General features: G+C 39.2%; 1 protein-coding gene and 1 pseudogene across 1 annotated transcript in view; both read left to right on the forward strand.

Annotated features, from left to right (window-relative positions):
* The window catches only part of LOC122802743 (suppressor of tumorigenicity 14 protein homolog), a 910,319-nt gene that overhangs the window by 476,774 nt on the left and 408,863 nt on the right, over positions 1-24,682 (forward strand). The window contains exons 11-12 of the mRNA XM_044072511.1: positions 7,276-7,409; positions 8,183-8,287. Of these exons, the coding sequence (XP_043928446.1) occupies positions 7,276-7,409; positions 8,183-8,287 (239 nt within the window). The remainder of the gene's footprint in view (positions 1-7,275; positions 7,410-8,182; positions 8,288-24,682) is intronic.
* On the forward strand, positions 5,667-5,808 carry LOC122803026 (annotated as a pseudogene).

Here is a 24,682-nt window from a genome sequence, read left to right on the forward strand (position 1 = left end):
CTCATCATATAACCTGAGAGACTACTCACAATCCGCACCAACTCTCATTACCTCTAGAACCAATCTCCTGAGCACTGCACATGCCTTCTCCTCTCAGGCACCTACTGTTTGGCAAGCTCGCCCCATTGGCATTAAGGAAATTAACAGTTATTCCAAATTCAGAATGTAACTGAGATAGCATTGCTTCATCCAAACCAATTGCTACTATTTTAACACAGGAAATATCACCTAACCTATCTACTTTGTGAGTCCTTCTCCTCTCTCAAGATTCACTAAAGATTGATTCACATTAGAAATGAATGTATACATTGTTCATTGACTCTTGTTAACTGTACATTATACTGTGCTTGATCACTGAAATGTATATACATATGTTTCTATGTAAGGTGTCTGAACTATTTTATTTCTTACATTTCTGTATTTTTGTTTGTGAGATGTTTTGTATTTCACCTGAGCTGAGCCAGAAGTTGGCCAGTATTGAACAGTACACTACCCCAGTAAACAAAAATAAATAAATAAATATTGGTATGTACTGATTTTTATATCTAAGTTAAAACAGCCACTGCAAGTACGGCAACTGCAAGACTCCAAACAACTCTTAGCAATACAAAACACAGGGAAGCCAGCAGACTGTAACATTTAGTATTTAATCCATATTAGCTCAAAAACATAGTAAAAAGAAGACAAAACAGACTGGTTTCGGCTGTAAAAATTGCATAGCCTTCATCAGTGCAATAAAGAGGTAAAACCTTTTTTCTCCTTTTAAATACAACCACTAGGTGGAACTCTAAATTAATTGATTAATCCACAGTCCTAATTAAAGGTACTCATTAAGTCCTGGCGAGAAGAGACCCTCCCCCCAATTTAATAATCCATTTATTTTCTTTACTGTTGTGTACCTGAGAGTGCTTATATAAAGCATTGGTAAATTTCTTGTGCCTCATATCACTATAATGTTCCGAAATTCTGAATTTGAGTGGTCTGAATGTTTGTCCCACATAAACCGCAGAACAGGTATTATTTATGAATATTCTTTATTGAGTTTTATTTTCATTTGTTCATGTCTTATTGCTGAGCCTTCATCTATTCCCAAGGACTTATACATTCCCTCCTTCTCAAGTTCCTTTATATCACATTCCTGGTCCAGATTGATATTTTCCTGATGCTAAAGTCTTTCTGTTTTAAATGTTACTTTTGCACATTTATCAACAAGACCAGATGTCATTCTTATCTAATATGAGAACATTTTAACCATTTGTAGTTGTGCTTTCAGCTCCTCAACTGATGAACTATACAATTTTAACTCATCCACAAAAAGAAGATGCAAAGTCTTTAAACAAGGATGGTTTCTGGGAGCTTAATGGGTTAAGGGCAAGACAAAACAGTAGGAGTGACAAAGATTCACCCTGGAATATCCTCCTTTGAATTTGCATCCCTAGAATAATAATTTGCCATTTGTCTTGACTCAACTCCAAAGTGGTTTGTCACTGTTTCATGGTCACGTTAATACAATTAGCTTGGTTGCATAATAATATATTCTATTTAATTATGTAGTTCAGGTAAATTTCTCTTAATAGTCCTGATTACTGTGTTCATCTGTTTCACTAATCTTCTAACATTCTGGGTCTGATTTACTTTTTGGAATCCAGTTCTTTTATTTATATTAATATGTGTATCCATCTGAAGTAAATCAAGCAGGTCTTCCCTTAAATCATTTTCTTATGGACTGAGAGCATCTTCTTTGTTCTGTGTTTCTTGTAAGAAAGTTTCAGAACACCTTCCTGTGACATATTCTCTTCAAATGCACCCTGTTTCATCTGCTACTCTTTCATATGGGAACCCATTGGTCCATCACTCTGCAATATTACCCATGTCAGAGTTGCCACTACTTCCTGGTCCATTGTCTAATGTGCAAGTTCAACTGGACTTTCATACCATAACTTAACTATCTGGCAAATCTTCTTCAGATACCTCTCGCTCCTCTTTCTGCTGCTTAGTCTGGGTACCTATTGCTCCATCATGATGCAACATTGTCTATGCTGGATTCTCCACATTAAATGTTTAATTTTGCAGATAATTCATAACTTCATTTTATATCTGTTTAACTTCTACTTTATCAGTCCTATTATCTACATTCCTCCTTTCCTTTTTTTTTTTTTTTTACCTTATGAATTTTTCCATATCGGGGTGCCTTTGTCTGTATAGCTCTCCAAATATCTTTGGAGCTGCTTTTTGTAATGTTTAATTTGGCTTTCTCCTTTGTTTTTATATTGCACTAAAAAAGATCTCTTTTTCTTTCCCTACCATGCTTATGTTTCCATTTTATACCTTTCAAAAACCTCTGGGTTTTGTTCTTTATATTTTAACACTTCCATTGTCACTTCTTTTTCTAAGTGGTCCACAGTTTCTGTATCAATGTAATGCTTTTCATGGATATTTTATATTAATAAATACAAATGTTCATTTGAAGGTTTTGACAGTTTTATATGGGCAAGTATTTTTCTTTCTACTAATTTCTCCCTTAATCTTTCTGCATATCATTTGCATGGAACTTCTGGGCTTCTTGATTAATAATAATCATTTCTTCCTTATCCTCAACAGTCCTCTTTGTCATCTCTATGCCTCTTTTTTGGCCTGTCAGTTTCTGTGTTTTTGTAGACTATTTCTTTCAGTCACACGGGGGGGGGGGGGTGTTTTGGGTATTATCCTCCTCCTCGACCTGGCCTAATGCTATGGTAAGAATGTCTCCATGTCCTGTGGATTCTACACTGTTTTTTCCAGTCCTGGCACCAATGCATATACCAGGAATGGATATTTTTTTATATTAGGACCTATGCACCCAGTTTTATTTAGTTTATTTTTTAACCACCCTTTCTCCATGATATATTCTATAGAAAATACAGTCTATATTTCAGTGTCACCTTGGTGAGATTTTGTAAAAAACAGGGTTGACCATGTGAAGGTATTCACCAAGACTTGAGGGTGAGTTCAGTTCCAGCAATACTGTAATACTACTCTCCTTTTCTTGCTGATTGTAATTACAAAAATGAGACAGTTTTCTATACAGGGAAATACTATCACCCCTAGGCAATGTATGTGAGCTGCAACTTGTGTCATGCACTTGATAAACACCTAGAGCGCTGTGATAAGTCTGAAGGCAAGGTTCTGAATTCATAATTACTGACCCCACCTGAAAGCATAGGAATCTCCTTGACAATTGTTCTGTTTTAATTTGTAGGTAATTGTGCTGGAGAGCCAAAGAACACATTTAGTCTCCTGCCTGTAAGCATGGTAGGGAGGATTGCACTGTGACCATTCCAAATGACTCTGCGATATATTGATTCAGATGACTGAAGTCTAGAATCAGTCCAAGGTCCTGCTTTTTTTTTTGACACCAGGAAGAAGAAAAAAAGAAAAATCCAGAACCTTTTTGGTCTGGTGAGACCTTCTGGATAGCTCTTTTTAATTAGCAATTTGCATCTCATGTTGGGCCACACTCCTTAGAAATGATGGCGCTTAAACATCAATAGATGGAAGGGTGGTTGTTTGGCCAGTTTTTAAAATGGAGTAGAGTAGCCTCTTGATATGATTTCATTTATCCATTTGCCTTGCATGATAACCAGCCATGCAATTGGATGCAGGAAATGATGTCCCCTGATTGCCTCCAGAGTGGGACAGTCAACCACCCATTCAGGGTTCATAATGATGGAACCTTAGAGAGGTCGATTTGAACCTGTGTTAGTGCAGACCACCTCTGCATCTTTGGTGGCTGTTAGCATAGAAAATTCCTCTAACTCAGGATCCTTCGTTGTACTTTTTCCTGTGCTGGAGTTGTTGGGATTTAGAAAACTAGATATCTTTGATGCTCTTTTGGTTTCTACAAAGCAGTGGGCATCTGACCCTCTTGCTCACATTGCAAAAGTTTATCCTTGACATTCTGTCCAAGCAGAGAGGTTCTATCAAAGAGGGGCATTGACAAAAGCTACCTTGAAGTGTTCTGCAATGTCTGTAAGGCTTAGTCATACCTGACATTGCACTTGCTGTGCTTAAACCAGTTGATCTAACTAACCCACCCACTGCATTATGTAACAGATTCATGGACAGCAAGCAAATAGAATTAATTTTAGCCACCCGAGTTTCCAGTTATTTTTGCGGTTTCCTCGGTTGTCAGCTGTTTCAAAGTTTCAATAGTTTTGCCCACCTGGTCTCTCTGAAACCTCATCATATATACCAAGTAGTTCATCACTCTGATGGAAAAGGTACTCAACATATATACTCACTTTCTAGGTCTACCCATCATCCTGGAATCATTATAACTGGATGGAGAATGTGCATGTCCTTTGGGACTTCACTTTTGGTTGTCACAGATACCATAATGGAGTTGACAAGTGGGCCCTTGCTCCAGTGTTGCCTATCCTTTGGGGTCCAAAGCACTCTGTCAGGTTTACATGGGACAGGCTTCCCTATGTCTGGCTCCCTCCATACCTTACAGAAGACCATATAGATGATATAAGTGTGTCTGGAGGAGGTACTATCCAGGCTGCTGGAAGTGTGATGGGAAAGAGTGAAGTAGTTTAGAATATGTTTTCTTTGGGAATTACAATGAATTGGCAGTTTTAAACAAGTTTTTACAGAGCACTTTGCCAGAAATGTTGGGTGAGCAAATGACTACAAATAAGGAAATTATTCTTTTGAGCTGGGACATATGATCTGAATTGCCTAGACATAGTAAGGCCTTACTAAGTTGAATGTGAATGTAATGGGCTGCCAAAAACGCATTTACTAGAAAATGGAGCTCAAAAATATAAACCAACTGTAATTAAAGTACTGACTATTGTAAAGTAGATAAAAGAACCGTACGTGATCTTTCAAAAAGGGAAGAAAAAAATTACACAGAAATGAATGGAATTTGTGGGAACAATAAATGCATAATAGTGTTCAGGAGGAGAAGTGAGGTTTAAGAAAAGACAGGAATTGATCAATTTATTTAATGTTGTAATGAATGATAATTGCTAAAAAGAAAACATAAATAATATACTACATGAATGTAACAAAGAAAATGTTACAACAGTTTGTTTTCTTTTCTATTAAATTATGTGTATTTATGTCAGTGTTTAAAATCTGATTTAATAAAGATGTTTTAAAAGAAGGGGAAATATCTATTTAGGTCTACTACATGTAGGTCCATTTTACTATACAGACTACCTTCTTAAACAAACTACGGACTAGTGACCAGAACCAGCTTTTCAGAATGGTTTTGAAAGATGGGAGGGAGTGTACTAACCTGATGGATGCAGGTAAGGATTCCAGGCCTCAGAGATGTTACTAGTAAAGACAATGCCTAGCAGGTGTGATAGGTTTGTTGACAGACAGGAGCTTTTGGTGACTGGATTGTAATGACTGACTGGGAACATAGTTGTGTAAAATGTTATTAAGTCCTGGACAAGCAGATGTATGTTAGATAATTTTTTTTTCTGTGTGTGTTTGGTCCAATTTAAATGGAAACACTTCTGTAACATGTAACAAATGATCCACATTTTGATATCAATATATATATATATATATATATATATATATATATATATACATGTGTGTGTGTGTGTGTGTGTGTGTGTTTGTGTGTGTGTGTGTGTTTGTGTGTGTGTGTGTATGTGTGTGTGTGTGTGTGTGTGTGTGTGTGTGTGTGTGTGTGTGTGTGTGTGTGTGTGTGTGTGTGTGTATCACACACACACACACACACACACACACACACACACACACACATATGTATTTTAGTGCATGTTACTGCAATTAAAATCTGAAGTATTGTCTTGTTCTTTTATTATTTATTATCAAATATATTTAAACTTTTTAATCATGGCTGGTTTGTTTAGAGCTATTTAAGTTAGAGTACTTGCATATCTATATGGTGACACTTACAGGTCACTCCTAAATAGCCTTGCTCTTGGTCAGACTACCATTTGGATTAATAGTAACATTGCACAGTAGGATTGGACACCCTTTGCTAAGGGCCTTAAAGTAGCTGATAAGAGTGACTGGTGGCAGCTGGAACTACCTTATAGTCTCGGCAGAAGGGAGCATAGCTAGTAAACCTGTGCTAGCCTTTCCCAGGTGTGTGTGCATGTTTGTATATAAATCAAACCTCAAAGTGTGTGTGTGTGTGTGTGTGTGTGTGTGTGTATGTGTCAGTTAGTTGGGTAGGGAGAAAAAGCACTGATTGGACAGAGAGGGTGCTGGAGGTTTTGGCTTGACCACTCAGCTGAGATCTCAACTCTATAGCTGTGCCAGTGGAGAGTCTTATTGGGTATCTGAATAAAACGGAGAAACTATCCCCAGAATTACTGTGATCTCTGTGTCCTCTTAAGGGACTGTTGCCAGTGGTGAGGACTGAGGCTCTTGGATTACTGGGCCAGTGCAGGGCATCAGAAGGTGTATACGGTTTGCTCTATTATCTGTCAAGTGACACTTTGATCACCTTAAAATGCAGCAATATACTACTAACAGCTTATTCCAGAGTTCTTACATCCTATCGGAAATGAAATAAAAGAACTAGGAAACTAGATACCAGCAATTGTTTTTTTAAAATAGTAGGAATGTTCTCTGTTTTTTTTTTTTGTAAACAAATGTACAGAATTTGTATTTTGAGGAGTCAGACTGAGGCAATGCCTGACATTGTATGTATATAACTGGTGTAACTGCTCTTTTACTTATGCATTTATTACCTTCTTACTGTATTATAATGTACTTATTTACATATTTTTACTTTTACTTATGCATTTATTACCTTCGTACTGTATTATAATGTACTATTTAGCATATGCAGGGTGAACGTTTTCTTCATTTGTATGTGTCCAATGAACTGTATGATTTATTACATTTGCACTGCTAAATTATTTCCTTAAGCATGTTGCACATTGCTTTGGCTCAAACCACTGCCATTTAGATCTTTTCAGGATCGGCCTACCATCTCAGACATCAAGTATCAAATAAATAGATATATAAAATATGCTCAGGAAATTTAAAAAAAATCAGCGGCTACATACTGAGTAAATCATTTTTCATCAAGAATTTTGTATATATTACTGATTATGAGTGTACTAAACCTAATCCTTTACTTCTCAAAAATTATAAATTTAGGTTTTTGTATGTCTTGGACAGACAAGATACACTGGATGAAAATAAGATGAAGCTAACTTGTACGGCTGCAGTGATGTCACTAATAAGAAATGCCCTCAGGTCAGACAGTAACAAATGTCTTCACTTGTTTTCCTACAGATACTGTAACTCCATGGGTGATATCAAGAAAAGTAAAATACATGACCCATTTGTGACCATCCATTTTCATTCAGATGAATCAGTTACACGGAAAGGATTTTATATTGAATACCGTGCCTTTAGTTATGGAGATCGTAAGTAAATATGAATTGAAGCTTCACTTCTCACTTTATGAATACTGTTTTTATATGGCATAAGCATAACTAAATCTGTCATAACTATCTATTAAATCAGTAAATGTCCATTCTGAGATGTTGTGTAATCAACTATGACTGATACCTTAAGGTCAACAGGTCTGTAGGGTGAAGATTTTTTTTAACTGTACTGCTTTCCCTCCCTTTACCTGTCAGCAATCAATCCTCTAAGGGGCTTTTATCTAGGCAGCCATGAGGTTGGTTTGCACTTCCACTTTAGCTGGCATTGTGACAATGAAAGCATTTTCATTAATGAACTGAAGTCCTCCTCTGGTTATTAAAGTATGTATCACCATGAGAGCTGCCTATGCTCCCTGAATTTGTACATGAGTGCTCCCTTACATGAAATAACAGAGGCTAACATCACCAACTTGAGCACGACAAGCTTCTACAGTCCTATGGGGCCCTGTCTTTGAAGCCATGGTGCAAGGTGTGCAACAACCACCATTACTCCCTCTAAGGATAGGCATGCCATCCTTCAAGTACCTGAAACAACAGCTTAACTCAGATTAGCTTTTAGGACTTTACCCGTCTCTGCCTCCAATCCAGGCTGGTGGCTGTAAAAGATTAATGCATTCTGCTATATCAACCTGACCAGGATTAGAAATTGCCTTTATTTTGGTGTATGTCTTCTACAAAGTGAAAATCACAAAATATCAAAATGTTCTATATTGTAAAAAGTTTATAAATAATTGTTTACATTACATCAACAGCTTGCCCCAAACAATTCAAATGCAAAGATGGAACTTGCATCCCTATGAGAAGTCAGTGCAATGGATGGAAAGATTGTATTGATGGCAGTGATGAACAAGACTGTGGTAAGTTATTTGTCCTTTTCTGTAATTCTGCAGAAACTGAATTTTTGGCAACATGCAAAACATTTGCAAGAATTTTTTTAAGTGTGTTAACCATGAGAGTATCTAGAGACCTCCCTGATCAGTGCAAATAAGAAACCAGTGATATGCAATATGATTTCTATTATTATTTCTAAACTAACTGCCTAGACAATTGTGCAATATACAAATTGATTATAAGTACTTTCAAAAATATAGTAAAGTGTATGTCACACAAGCCTTAGAAAATTAAAAAAAATCAGTAATTAATGAAAGAAAATTACTAGATAATTAACAGACCAGCTGTTATACCAAAAACATATTGCTGAAGTACTTGGCAATCAGGACACAGCTTGTGCGTGCTTCTGTCATGTAACACTAAGGACATCCTGTTCAAGTATTTCCCTACTAAGCTTGAATCTGCTGCTTACTTCTCTGCCAGAGTAAATCTGCTCTTGCATTACCTGATTATTTATTTGACCCGGTTTCATTGTTAAACAGTTCCTCTCTGCTCATTTATTTCCTCTGTTCTATAGAATGTTTAAATGCCTGAAGGCATCTGTTTGATGGACAAGTTCAACAAGGCAATAATTCATCAGTGGTAAAAAAAAAATGGTACCAATATGTGTCATCAGGACTGTGCCTGTTGCCACAACACTCATCTGTTCACCAAGTCCGACTGAGATGCACCACTACAAATATCTATAGCTTTTTTAAGGTGCAATTGTCTAAATTAGTGTCCTAAACATTTAAACTGTTAATCTAGTCCAGCAGTTGGGTCAATGAAGCCTAGGATTATACATTAGCAGTAATCCATGACTATGTGTGAGTAATGCTTAGTTTATCCATGGCTGCCATGTTTTCATCTTGACAGTGAAGTCCAAGAGAGCAAAAACAAAACAGCCGTAGGTAAATAATAGTAACTTACACCAAGAAGTAGATTATTGGTGTCATTATTTAAAAGAAAGCCATTACTTCATTTTTTTTAAATAATGACATTGTGTTTCTGACCTTTTTTGTCTGTCACTTCTTGCCATCTTGGAGTCTAAATGTACCAAGTTATGCAAGTGTTGATACTTGCACAGTGCACAGTAGCATGAGTGCACTATCTGCCACCTTTTCTTTCAAGTAAATCAGCAGTACACATGAAGCCACGAAGCCTGATCCTTATGTCAGGATACTTACAGACTCCTAAAATCTCATTTGAACTTTTTATTACATTATTTTGTAGTGATTTGTTTTCTTTTTTGCGTCTTTCAGGAGGGTAAATGTTTGTACTTCAGTGTCTTGCCCAATGTAATTTGTTTATCTGCTTACCAGAGCATAGCATCTGTGGGCTGTAGTTTTTGTTTTTAGTAGCTATAGCTGCACATACCTGTACTCCTTTTCTTTAGTTCTGTGATCACACTTTTTTTGTGAGTGTTTAATTTACAATGGCATACTAAGTGGTCTGCCTAATCACCATGATCATTTTTACCCAATAATAAAATGTCATTGTATAATAATCCCTTTGTGCACTGCACTGTAGGTGCATATACTGTATGTTTTGGCTAGCAACTGCGTGAGGAAATGTACTGTTAACTGCATGTATGTAGTATTATCATACAGTGTTTTATATGAACTTTGTTAAGCCTCTAATACCTTCCCCCTCAAAATGTAATGTTTTTCTAAGCTCTTCCTGTGACACATCTTCCCTAATCCCATGTCTATGTTGTATGATCAGCTCTTTGCTTCTTCTGCAGTTTTTTCTCATCCATAGTTGCCTTTCTTTGTATGTTTCTGTGTCTCCTCTAGTGATTTCTTCTCTCTGTCTACCATGTCACAATTATTTTCTTTTTTAAGGGATAGATTTTATAGATTTCCAGAGAGAATGCAGGAAGGCAAGTAATATAGTGGATTATGATCAAATCACTGATCGTAACAAGCATATTATGTGTTTGAGACATGGATGTCAAAAAATTCAGCTAAAGAGCAAACCTTGAGAGGTAAATCTTGGCATCCATGTTAAGAACATATAAGTATAGTGAGGTTGGGCTTTATTGGCCTGAACTTGTTCATAAATAGACTTAAAAAGAAAAAAGTCATGGACATACATTCAGAACTGCTATATAGCTGAAACACCTCATGTCCTTAAAGGGTCATTTGCATATATACCATAAGAAGGTTAAGGAATCATTTGGTGGAAAGTCTAGCATTGCTAGATTATTCTTTTGTTTTTTACTGATTGTTTTTTTTTCTGTGTGACCTTTTTACTTGTTGTAGTTTGTTGATTGGGATATTTTGCAGACACACTAATGGTGATAGATATCAGCTGGGTACAACAACCCTGTGTTTCTAAACGCTAGCCAAACATTTCATTTATGCTGTATTAATACCATGCTGATATGTGTGTGTTTACAGCTAGTAGAGTTTAGTTTTATTGACCTGAATTTGTTCATAAATAGACTTAAAAATAAAAAAAATAATAAACCTATAGAACTGCTATATAGCTGAATCACCTGATGTCCTTAAAAGGTTATTTGCATATATCCCATAGTGCTTCTAATCCAAGAGATTTAAGGAATCACACAGTGGAAAGTCTAGTCTTGCTACACTTTTCTTTTGTTTTTTACTGATTGATATCTGTATAGTCTGGAAAAATTGCCATATTGTCCCTCTCCACAAAAATGACACTTCTACCGAGATATCTAATTTCAGACCCTTTGCCATCTTATCCCCCCTTCAAAAATATTGGAAATATGTGTCCATAAACAAGTACTCCAGCATCTCTTAAAGGACCATTCATGAACCAATACTCAACATGGCGTTAAACCTGCCTGTAGCACAATAACTGCCCTCCTGTCTTTTGCATATAACATTGCATAAAGTAAAGAAGTACATTGTGAGATACCCATATTATGCAGTTGTAGTAGGAATTTTTTTTGACATCTAAGACTGAATCTAGCTTTGTTTATATGCTTGTTGTTTGTTTGCTTGTTATTTCCCTGGAACGCTAATTCCACTTAATACGCGGCTTCTCAGCACTTCTGTGGATCACTAGTGATATCTGCATTGCTTACTGTACTTATTTCCTTGTTTCACTTGAAAGAAAGTTACTGTTTGTCATTTTTGCATTTAAGTTACCTGTAATACATTGCACTTAAGTTACCTGGCACTTGCTCGCTAAAGCAATTATATAAGTCAGCACTAAAAATTAAAAGCACTACGCCCTCACTCCCCACTGGCCCTTGTTTTCAATTATTAAGGAATTCCCAATATTATTCTAGCATGTCCAAAGGTCAGTTGTCAATCTTCTCTCCGGTCCAGCTGGTGAATCTGGGAATCTTGAGGCAATGTTACAACCGCCTCATGTACACAGACAACCCTCTCCTCCTCCCAACAAATTCCAACACACGTGAGAGATGCAACCATATAGCCAAACTGGAGGCTAAGCTCTCTCAACTCAGTACTGGCATAACCAGTCAGGAGGAGAAGGAAACCACACTCACTACAATTCCAGTCTCACATAGACCTACCACGACAGCAAACCAAACACATAATCGCACAAAAACATACTTGGAGGTGCTAAATAAAGATCTGCCTAAGCAGCAGAAACCTCCAAAGCAGACACCCAAGCAACCGCTACCCCAAAACAAAACACGTGCAACACATATCTCACAAAGCCAGTGTGCCGAACAGTCACAGCCCTTAAGACTAAACAACACACCTGATACACTTGTAATAGGTGACTCTATCGTCAGGCACACTGACGTCCCGCTCACCAGGCTGAACAAGGAGAGGGTCACGGTGAGCAGCCTGTCCAAGGCAGGTACAAATATGACTCAGTCATTGTCCATGCTGGTGTGAATGACCTGAGACGTACCTCCCTGGACTACATGAAAAGAGACATAAAGGAGTTCTCTGAGCATGTAGCCCAGGCCGGTATGACCCTGACCTTGAGTAGCATCTTACCCTCACCAAGAATGATGCCACAATATGAAGACAAGATGATCAATTTCAACAATTGGCTTAAGTATTGGTGTCATTCAAAGGGGATCCAATGCCTGTCAGCGTGGGATGATATGCTCGACAAGCCACGATACTTCGCTAGGGACGGCTTGCACCTGTCACCCCTGGGCTTTCGGATATTGGCAAAGGCTCTTGCTACCCCCATAGTGCCTTATTTAGGCAAGGCTCAAAAGACAAACCCACCTCCATAGGTATCACAAGGGATAAGAAACTAAGAGTAATGCTACTCAACGCCAGAAGTCTAAACCTCAAGATGCATGCACTCAAAACTCTCCTTAGCATGGAGAACATCGATATCTGTGCAGTAACAGAAACCTGATTCAGGGCTCCCGAGAGCACCCCAGCACTACCAGGTTAGACCTCATACCATGCTTTTCGGCCCTAAAACTTGAACCGAACCACAAAAGGAGGGGGAGTATCGATATTCATCAAAGATACCCACACCTCCAGGTTGGTGGCAAAGCACAAAGCATCAGAAACTATCCATGTGCAACTAACAGTGGGTAAAACTGCCTTCCAGTTTATAGCCTGCTACAGACCACCCTCCCAAACCCAGGAACCCCACTCGGCCTTTCTGAGAACACTGGAAAATATGAAGGTCTCTCCAAACACCATTATATTGGGCGACTTCAACTACCCAAACATAGACTGGGAGCATTACTCTAGCTCCAACACCCTAGCCCAAAGGTTCCTAGAATTTATAAATTCAAATGCTATGGAACAACTTGTTACCAATCCCACAAGAGGGGAAAACATACTGGACCTGATCATCACCAACATGGGGACTCTATGCTCCAGACCAGAAGTGTATCCCTCACTGGTAAGATCAGACCATAAACTAATCTCACTGGATATTCACATCCCGACCCCAACCCCTGCCCAGAAAACCACAGTGAAAAACTTCTCTAAAGCAAATTTCACACTCCTCAAAACCGAGGTGGAATCCTTCAAAGCCACCGGGCCTGTGGAAAATATGGCCCAGACCGCAGAATCCTTTATAAACGCATTCTATGAACACCTTCAGGAATGCATGGATCATGCGATCCCAAATAAAACCAAGACCCAATCCTCCAAAGGCAGACGTCCTGTCTGGTGGACCCCAGCCATAAACAAACTATACAATAGAAGGAGGAAGCTACTAAATGATAGAGCAAAATCCCAAAAAGGGAAGGCATCACTGATCAGTATTAGCAAAAAAATACGGGCACTCATAAAATTGTCTAAGGCCAGCTTCGAGAGAAACATTGCACAGGACACTAAGGATAATCACAAGGCTTTCGTTAGTTATGTTAGGAACCTGGGTGGTAATTCCCAGATATGCTCAGAATTAGTCCAAAATGACAAAAAATACACTGAACCCACAGACATTGCCAACATCCTAGCTGACAGGTTCAGCGCAAACTCCCCCCCCCCCTCATCACCAAAAGGGCAAATATCTATCCCAGCAGAGTGCTGCCCCCCTGACATCTCAGATGCTCAGGTAAGAGCCGCCCTCTCCAAAGCAAAAACACAGCATCAATGGGACCAGACGGTGTCCCGGGCTGCGTCCTACATGAACTCCAAGAAGAGCTAAACCCAAACATAAAACTACTGTTCAATCTCAGCCTTACTACAGGATATGTACCCAAAGAGTGGCGTACAGCAACAGTGGTCCCTCTCCATAAAGGTGGTGCCTCAACGGATCCTGGAAACTATCGCCCCATAAGCCTGACTAGCTTGGTCTGCAAAGCTATGGAAAGGATCATCATGAACCTCATAAATAAAGATATTGGGGACCTACAGTCACTGGATCCTACCCAGTTCGGCTTTGTTAAGGGCAGATCCTGCCTCTTAAACCTGGTTGATTTCTTTGAAACAGTCACCAAGGCCATTGACGAGGGGAAGGTGGTCCACTCAGCCTACCTGGACCTCGCAAAAGCCTTCGATACAATACCCCACTCGGGCATTATAGATAAGCTCACCAGCTTAAATATAAACCCCTATGTCACTAGATGGATTGCAAACTGGCTCAAGGACAGAACCCACATGGTTAGAATTGCTGGAGCCATGTCAGATTCCAAACCAGTTACAAGTGGTGTCCCACAAGGCTCAGTCCTGGGACCTCTCTTGTTCGGTATATGTTTCTCGGAGGTACAGGCCAACACGGAAGGACCGTGGCTGACCAAGTTTGCAGATGACTGCAAACTGGGCACCATAATCGACTCTCCAGCCGACACAAGCATCCTCCAAAAGGGCCTCATAGAAACAGACAACTGGTGCCAGAGCCATGGCCTCAAGCTAAATGCCAAAAAGTGTATAGTCATCCCCTTTGGCAAAAACAAAGTGCCCACAAATTACCACATAGGTGGTAATCAATTAAGTACAGAAGAAGTAATTAGGGACCTGGGGACCCAACTTGATAGCAATCTCTCATTTGACAACCACGTGGCCAAAGTGGTTAGAAAAACATTTTATATAGCCCACCTAATCATGAAGGGATTCACATCTAGATCAGGGGAGGTCATCGTGCCTCTTTACTCATCCCTCATCAGGCCCATAATTGAGTACAATGCCCCTTTTGGGATGTACCTTACCAGACACCTGCAGCAACTGGAAAAACCCCAAAAGTACCTCGCCAAGAGGATCAAAGGGCTCAAACAGATGCCATATGCTGCCCGGTTAAAGAAACTCCAGCTCTACTCAGTGGCATACCGCCTGTTCAGAGGCGATCTGTGCCTGACGTATAAAGCCATGTCCAACCCGGAATTAATGGACATGCTGCACCTCAGAAAATCCAAATCCCATCAAGCTACGCGCTCGAGAGACTTGAACCTCAGCACTGAAATAAATAGGACATGCTGGAGGGACAGATTCATAACCCAGAGGCTCCCTTCACTCTGGAATAAAATCCCAGTCCAGGTTAGGCAGAGTCCCTCATTGACTCTCTTCAAGAGGAATCTTGATGAGTGGATGGGAGATCGTAGGTTTACCCCGGGTATCACTTCTGTGTCACTGTTAGACAGAGGCACAGTATACTAACCCCGAAAAAGGGCATAGCAAAATAAATTTAAAATGGGTGGCGAAAGCCAAACACATTCTGGCTAGGCTTATAAATGCCCTAGGGCAGATAGCCTAGTATGAACCTATGAACCTATAAAGACAGAGTCCTTCACAAATCCTATTCAAGTATAACCTGGACCACTGGATAGAAAACCAGAAATTCACCTCTGGCCGGGCATCTATGTCTTTGATGAACAGAGGAGCAGTTAAATCATGCCCTAGGTATCATGAATCCCCTTAAAATGACCTCTAAAGCAAAGTAACTAGTGGGAGACTTTTGGATTGCATGGCTAGGCTTGTAAATGCCCCCAGTGGTTGTTACCCTAGTATCCAGCTATGAAATAATGCCAAGGATAGAGATAAACTCATATATTTCTTATTCCTGGACTTATCAAAAGCTTTCAGCACCGTGTCTCATACAAATTTCTTACTACAGCTCTGTACAATGGCTATTTCACAACCTATTCTACAGTGGTTTTGTAATTACTTGTCAGAGTGCTACCAGGCAGTCAAATGAAATTCTACCCTTTCCATACCTCTCAACCTCATAAAGCAAGACATCTGGACAAAAACATCAATAAATTGGGCCAAAGGCCCGAAAATAGGGGCAATTTTTAAATATTGCTCTTACAGGCTTAGAAAGTTGATAAAATAACAGGTTTTGCATTAGCATGAATTTTCTGAAGGGTATGAAGTCTGAAACCCAAATGTCTGTCATTTTCTAACTTCAGTATTTCATGATGTGCCATTAATTTGACAGAAAACCACAATTTTATGAAAAATGGACCAAAAATATGAGTCAAAAATCTGGACATTCTGCAAAAATCTGTACAATTGAGATGCATGATTCTCCTTATATACCCATTAATACAGGTTTTCCACAAGCCTCAATCCTTGGTCCCTTTCTATTTAATATCTTTATAAATAATCTGCATACTTCTGTACAACAAGCATCCCTTGTACAGTATGCAGATGAATCCATCCTTATCTGCCTGTCAGACAATCTAGAAAACTTAGAAAAGATTACACAACATGCTTTTAACTATAGCAAAAACTGGCTTTGTAACCACCAACTCCTTCTTAATCTAAAGAAGGCCAAACTACTTTTATTTTTCCCCACAATCCCTTACTTATGATAAACACAACTTTAAAATCACATCCCTGCACAAGATTTCAGTTGAAGTAGTACTCCATACAAAACTGCTGGGGGTTATAATCAATGACAACCTCAGATATGACCTCCACATATTGAGCAATATAAACCAAACAAAAGTTATATTCTTTCCATAATATTAGATTAATTTCATATTGTCTTTCTCTGTCTAGCTCAATGAATGAGTTTTCAGATCCAATCAGGTCTGTCCTCATTACCTTTTTTCCAAGCTGTTGGATCCAGGCTTAGGCTCCTCTCCTATCCGTAATTCTCTCCTTCTCCTTAAGATACCTGAGATTCTAAGAAATTTTAGATCTGATGATGACATGGGTCCAAAGGGAGGTCTAGTTAAAGCCTGACATAACACAGTAATATCCCAACATGGAGTTGGATCCCTGATAAGGTGATAAGGGGTCATAGAAGAAAGGTTCCTTTCAAAAAGCTTTACAAATGTTCAAAGAAGTTATGGGGGAATTGAATCTTGATTATCAAAAAACTAGCTTCCTCTTTGAAAAATCCTGCTAAAAAAATCCAAAATGAATGGCTAGGGCATTGAAAATGTGTCTAGATCACTGGAAAAAGCCCAGATAGCAAATCTTTTCCATTGTCTTTTGTAAACTTTTCTCATGCCCAGTTTTTGAGAGGCAGATAGAGCATGAATAACTGATGTGGAAAGCTTGGAATCCCTGGCCATCACTGGATATTGAGAATAGTTTCAGAGTATTCAAATCTTGGTGAGTCTGCCCAGATGGGTAACACAGAAGATGTGGAAGTGGATTTGGCACCCAGGGATGGTGTTTCACATGAGACCAAATATAGGGGAACCAAACCTGCTGTGGCCAAAAAGGGGTTATGAGAATCACTGTTGCCTTGCACCTTATGATATTCTATAGAAAATTGGTTATCAGAGGAAGCAAGACATGTAGGAGACCAGGGGAGGCTAAATGTGGACCAGACCATCCTTCAGTGATTGACCCTCTTGAGGAATAAGGGCAAAGTAGCTGCTGCACTTGGTGTTCAGATGGGACACAAAGAGATTGCTGCAAGGCTGGCCCCAGCATCTAAAAGTCATAGTTGCCACTGACTGATAAAGAGCAACATAATATATCTGCTCAGTTTCTCTACCAGGACTTTGGAAATCCGTGGGATGTGCATTGCCACCAGAAAGCACTGAGAATACATTGCTCACTACCACACCCTCATGGCTTCATGGCATAATGGGTGCAAACGGGTTCCTTTTTGCTTGTTGATATACCAGACCACTGCCCTGTTGTCCATCTAGATGGATATCATACCCTTGGGAAGGGAGTCCTGAAATTACTGCATTGCTAGACGGATTGCCATCATCCCCAATATGTTGATGTGAAGCTTGGCCTTCGTCATCAACCATGTGCCTTGCATCATCTTCCTTTCAGATTCCTGCAGTAGCCTTAACCATATGGGTTATATTCTGCCAAGTATAAAACAACTGGATAGCTTCCAAAGCTTTTGGACAACTTCCACACATCCAAATCTTCAGTAAGGTGGAGCTGAGCTGACTAAAAATACAGGTTTGGAGCCCAAGCCCTTCAGAGCTTTCCTGCCAATAGAAAGAGGGAGCCTGAAAGAGCAATGCTAAGAATAAAAAAAAAAAAAAAAAAAGTATTCACACACTGGCATAAACGACACACTAAAACAAGGGGTTGGAAGGCGGGAGCAGCTACTGCAGCAGTGATCATTCAAACATCTACTGTTATGGTAAGTTTACTTACACAACTGTACGATGTTCATCATATTGATCACTGCTACAATAGCCTCAGCTATATGGGTAAGTTACCCTAGCTCACTACATTTGAGAGGTGGAAAGGGAAGGGTCTGTGGCCCCTAGAGAATGGTCCTATGCCTCATCTAGACCAAAAGAAGGAATCAAGCTTGTAATATCTTGTAAATGCATGTACAGATAACAGAGGGCCAAGTTGCTCCTTCTAGTATGCTTCTACAATCCAGAACTTTGCAAAAAGCCACGGATGAAGTGAAAGCTAGTGTGAGCCTTCATCCTGCCTGCAATAGTTTTGTTGTGGCGACTATAACAAATGGTAATAGCCTGAAACAACCATTTGGAAACAGTCTGTTTTGACACAGGTTGTCCCTTCCCCTTACCTTCAGAGGACATGAACAACTGATCTGAAGATCAGAAAAATTTAGTTCTGTTAAGAAAGTAACTGTGTTGTCTGCGGATATCCTAGAAATGGAGTATCCTTTCTCTCTCATTCTTAGATACAGGAAGGAAAACAGGGAGGTGGGTAGTTTGGCTTAAAGTAAATTCAGATACTAGTTTAGACATAAAAGAAGGCTTAGTTCTCAAAAGAACCCTACTTCTGTGGAAAATGAAATAGGACTGACTCATCATAATAGCTTGCAACTCAGTTACTCTTCTTGAGGAAGTCAGACCAATCAGTAAAACAGTTTCCATGTTAAGAACTTCAAGTCAGCCAGATTAGTTGGTTCAAATGGAGCAAGTGTTAGCTTCTGTAACACAAAATTACGATCCCAAGGAGAGGCCACCAGTTTTTTTGAAAGCCTCTTATGCAAATCCCCATTCAAATATATTTTGAAATGAAAATGCATTGAAAGAGGAAGATGCATATGCAAACATGCTGAAATGTCAAATAAGTGATCCTTGATAGAGGATTAAGAAAGGTCATTGGATAATAACTCACACAAATATTGAAACCAGAGGTAAAACTATCCCTGAATGGGTGATGGTTATGTAGTTGGCAACAACTAGAAAGCTTTTTCCATTTGTTAATATATGATTTTCCACTAATAGGCTTTCTTGCCTGTCTTAGTAATTACTGCATGTAAGCAGTAAACAGGTTCTTAAAGGGATTTAAGACCCTATCATCCAGACAGTCAGTTGAAGTTGATTAGGGTCAAGGTGTATCAAACACTCATGACCTTGTGTAAGTAGATATGTTCTGCGAGGAAGCTTGTAGTAATTGCCCCTGGCCATTTCAAAAATAAAGGAGAACCACTGTTGCCTAGGCCAGAAGGGAGTCACCATAATGATCTTGGGGGAATCCTTCTGAATTTTCAGAAGTACAGTGGATATCAGTGATAGAAAGGCATACAGAAACATTCCTGTCCAAGAAAAGGAAAAGGCACCTGTCTTTCAGAATTGTATTGAATCTCAATGCTGAGATCTGATCTAGAAAGTAATTTCTTGGCCTCAATTTGTCCATTAACAGACTTAAAAAGAAAAAAAGTCATGGGCTTTCAGAACTACCATATAGCTGAAACATCTGATGTCCTTCAGGAGTCATTTGCATATATCCTATTATCCCCTTTTACAAGAGGTTTTAAGGAATCATACAGTGAAAGCTCTATCTTGGCTAGGATTTTCTTATAATTTTTTTTACTAATTGGTTTGCCTGTGTGTCCTGTTTACTCTCTGATCTAGAAAGTAAGACAATTGTCAATATTTGTCCTGATGATATTATGAATTAATTAGGAGCTGCTACTCAGAGCAGTGTCATAAACAGAAATTAAAGTATTTTAAATCAATACTCTAGATGTGGAAGACTGATCAATAAACCAGTACAATATATTATAGCAATAACCCACGCCTGGGTGTGGGTAATGCTGGATTTACCCACGGTTGGCGTGGTTTGGTCCCGAGGCGCCCGAGGACCAAACAAAGACAACCGTGGGTAAATCCAGCATTACCACACCCAGAAGTGGTTATTGCTATTATAATGACATTATTTAAGAAAAGAAATAATTACTTTTCTTAAATAATGGCATTGTATAATGCCTCTTTGCTGCCCTTCCGCAGCTGTCTGGTGTTCCGCGGCAGTTCTGATGTACTGCGCATGCCTACGCAGTACATCAGAGCTGTGGGCAAAAGCAACGGAGAACGCAAGATCTCCGTTGCTTTTATCTCTCTATGTTAAATGGGTTTAACATGGCGAGACAGCTTTAAAATAAGCAACGGAGATCTCCGTTGCTTATTTTAAAGCTGTCTCGCTATGTTAAACTCATTTAACATAGCGAGAGTTTAAAAGCAACGGAGATCGCAAGATCTCCATTGCTTTTTACACACTGTGTTGCTATGTTAAAGGAGTTTAACATAGCGAGACAGCTTTAAAAAGCAACGGAGATCTCCGTTGCTTTTTAGCTGTCTCGCTATGTTAAACTCTTTTAACATAGCGAGACAGTGTTTTATACTAACGGAAAAAGTCCGGGCGACCGGACCTTTTTCCGTTAGTATATTGAGGGATTTACAACGGGCACGCTGGTTGGGCTGGCCAATCAGCGTGCACGTTTTAGAGTAGGCATTGTATAATACTTATTCATACACTATCTATAGACAGTATTTATACTGACTATAGATAGTGCACGTGGAGACTTGTGAGCTCTGATGTGAACTTGACATCACACACACACACACACACGCATGTGTGTGTGTGTCTAATGTGGACATAGTTATATATAATCAATACATTTAAATTTAACTGTAAAAAGACAGTACTTATCTTTTAAAGTAAAAGGAGATATAACATATGGGAGCATGTCTCTCTATGCAAATCTCAAATGTTATATGTCAACTCCAACAGCATTGATGAAAAAACACTGAGACTCAAAATAGTGAAAACTCCTGAGCAGGCATTAACATAGCTCCTGTACAGAGGCAGAACCATTTTCCTGACACTGTTTTGGTCAGTATTTTATGCTTCCATGTTTTGTTTTGTTTTGGGGTTTTTTGATAATATCCTGTGAGGTGACCAGAAAGCATTCAATCACAAGTAATGCAAACATGAGTATAAGTATTTATATACAGCATGATCCTGTAGGTATATATTTCTCTACTAATATACAGTGCCCATATGTATGCACTACTATGAAATCTGAAGTACAAAGAAGTAAGTCTGTGTTGTATAAAACAAAACATCTCCCTCAGTGCAGTTCAGTAAAGGTTGTTTCTGAATGTACATTGTGTTGAATGCATGTTCATTCATTCATCTTGACCATGTGGGTACTTAAATATATGTATATACTAAACTGTGCTTACTACTCTTGAAGATATACATGTACCTGTGGGTATTGTGACTTCCATTGTTTAGCCTTGTCCAAAAATATAACCTAGCCTGAAAATACTTCTGGCACTAAAAAAAGTGGCTAATGATTTATTTGTCTATGTTTTAATGATACGTTTAAAAAAAGTGCCAGGATGAACAAAGCTATGAGATGCTGCATTATACAGCTGTTACACAAGCATTTTGTGTAATTAATTATTTGGATACCTCATGCTTGATGCTCATCGTTAGCTGGATGGTACCTTCAGGTTGGTAGCTCTTGCTGACATTGTGCTTCCTCAAAGACGGTAATGCGCTGCATGGCCATGTCATTTATATTAGTAATCCATTTCTACAGGTCTGTCAGATGTGCACCTCAAATCTAATTTTCAATGACTGCACAGTGCACTACGGTTTAGAATATGCAAGAATAGTTATTGGTTTCCACTTCTACCTGCACACACACAAGCTCGAATTGAAAAGTACAGTTGTGCAAGTTGCACTTACCCATAACAGTAGATGTTCAAATTCCTCTGTGCTGCAGTATCCTTTAGGCTATATGGGATGCTTCTCTACCTGAGAAATAACAACTAGTCAGCTTTGAAAAGCTTTTGCTCCCCCCAAACTTCACTGTGACTGCTGATTGGCTAGTCTCCACTGTGACAGCTGATTTGAGTGAAGATTTCTTAAAGATTTTTTTGTCCATACAGAGAGAGAGAGAAGAGCCTAGTAACAATCCTGAACCAAAAAAATAATGACAAACAAACATATAAAGTAGATGCACACATATCCCTACCTAATATCCCATCTATAACTATATATAAGAGAGGGGGATGGAGGGTGGGTGGGTGTGACTACTGTACCAATGAGGAGTTTGAACATCTATTGTTATGGGGCAAGTGCAACTTACAAAACCTGTACCATATTCACGATTCTCACTGCTGTAGTAGTCTTTAGGCAATATGGATTGATTGTCAAATCCTATCCAATCTGGGAGGAGGAAGGATACAGATCAGGAGCCCTTGGAGAATGGTTATAACCAAACTATCCCTGAAGACTGAAAAGGAATCCAGTTTATAATGCTTTTTAAAAATATGTATAGAGAGTCATGTAGCTGCCTCTTGACTGCTTTGAGAATCCACCCCTTTCCAGTATGCAATCAAAGAAGACAAGGATCTAGTAGAATATGCCTTAATGCTGCCTGGAATGGGAATAACAAAAAGGAATAGCTGATGACAACCACCTGGAAATTGTCTGTTTAGACACAAGAAATCCCTTTTGTGTCACTTCATAATAAATAGCTGATCAGCTTTACTAAAGGACTTAGTTCTGTCATGATAGTGCCTGAGTTGCCTGCACATGTCCACAATATGCAAAATCCTTTCTCCCTGTTTTTTAGGTTCTGGGTAGAAAACTGGGAGACTGATGGCCTAATTCAAAGTCAACTCTGAAACCACATTGGGCATGAATGAGGGATTTGTTCTTAAACAGACCGTTTTCCCTGTGGGAAATCAGATAGGGGTCACCCACCACAAGGGCTTGCAACTCAGATGCTCATCTTGCAGATGTCAGAGCAGTGATGAGTACCATTTTCCAAGTCAAGAACCTTAAATAGGTTTGATGAGCAGGTTCATAGAGTGACATAGACATCTACTCCAGCATGAAGTTGAGATCCCAAGAAGGAACAACATATTTACGAGGAGGTCACAAGTGTAAAACCCCTTTCAGAAACTGTTTTACCACAGACAGAAGAAAAAAAGAGGATCTGTGGGCAGACATGCTAAAATTGCCACAAGACTGACCTTTATAGAGGAATAAGAGTGGCTATAGGAAAGAAACTTGCAGAAATATTTGCATACCAGTGGTAAAAAATCACTTGTGGGACGCTGGTTATTGGTTAGGCACAAACTAGAAAATCACTTCCACTTAACAATATATGATTTTCTTGCCTCATTTAGTACCTGCTGCATGTCATCATGAAATAAGTGCCTAAAATGTATTAGAACTGAATCATCAAGGAAGGCAGCTAAAGTTGATTGAGACCATGGTGTATCAAACTCCCCCATCTTGTGTGAGTACATCTAGTCTACGAGGAAGCTTGTTACAATCGCCCTCGGCCAATTCCATAAGAAGGGTGAACCAGTGCTGCTTGGGCTAAAAGGGAGTCACCACAGTAATTTTTGGGGAATTCTTCTGAATCATCACAATTACTCCAGATATCAGTGGAAAGGGTGAAAAAGCATAAAGGAGCATTCCCGTATAAAGGAATTGAAATGCATCTGTTTTCCAGGCTTGCTTACAAGGAACTCTGAAGCAAATTTTGTTTAGCTGCCTGTTTTGAAAGGAGGCAGACAGGTCTGTTTGAGGTGTTCCCTATGACTGATCAGTTACTGGAAAATTCCCTCATTACATTTCCTTTTGCGATGGTTTGTCCTGGTCTTGCTCAGCTTGTATGTCACTATGGTTTGCTCTGTGGAATGTAAGTTACTTGGTGGGTTAAGAAATGCTGAAGAACTAACTCTCAGGCCACCAGAACCTACCTGTACAGAGGGGTACAACCTTCTACATCCCTGCTTATTTATGCACCATGTGATTGCGGTATTGTCTTTAATCACGTTCTCATGTGCAACCTGGCTAGAGAAATCAAGAGAATCATAGAATCCATGGACCTTAGGATCCTGAGAATTTTTCTTTCAGGAGTCTGAGACTGATTGCAGAATCTTGGAAAAGTTTCTAGATAAAATGTACCTTCTCCTGTGTCAAAAAAGCATTTTAAAGAGATGCATTTAGAAGGGACCCAAGAAACACAATTCTTTGAGACAGAATCAAGCTATATTTTCCAAAATTTATGTAGACGTCCAGAGAAAGAAAAGATGTGAATGCCATTCAGTTTGCAATAAGCTATGACTGGAGCTAGGCATTTGGTAAACATCCTTGGCACTGTAGATAATCCAGCTGACAATGTGACCCAGAAACAGAGACCCTCACATATTTCCTGAAGCTTGTGACTTTGGGAATATGGTTATAATTATCTTTTAAGTCTAGTGTTACCATGTAACCCATGGGAGAAATGAGGGGTAACACATTCTGTAGGGTTAATGCTTAAATTTTGGCCTCCCTGGTGGC

This window comes from Protopterus annectens, chromosome 5.part0 (genome assembly GCF_019279795.1).
Source record: "Protopterus annectens isolate FY-2018-M chromosome 5.part0, PAN1.0, whole genome shotgun sequence".
In the NCBI taxonomy this organism is placed as follows: Eukaryota; Metazoa; Chordata; order Ceratodontiformes; family Protopteridae; genus Protopterus; species Protopterus annectens.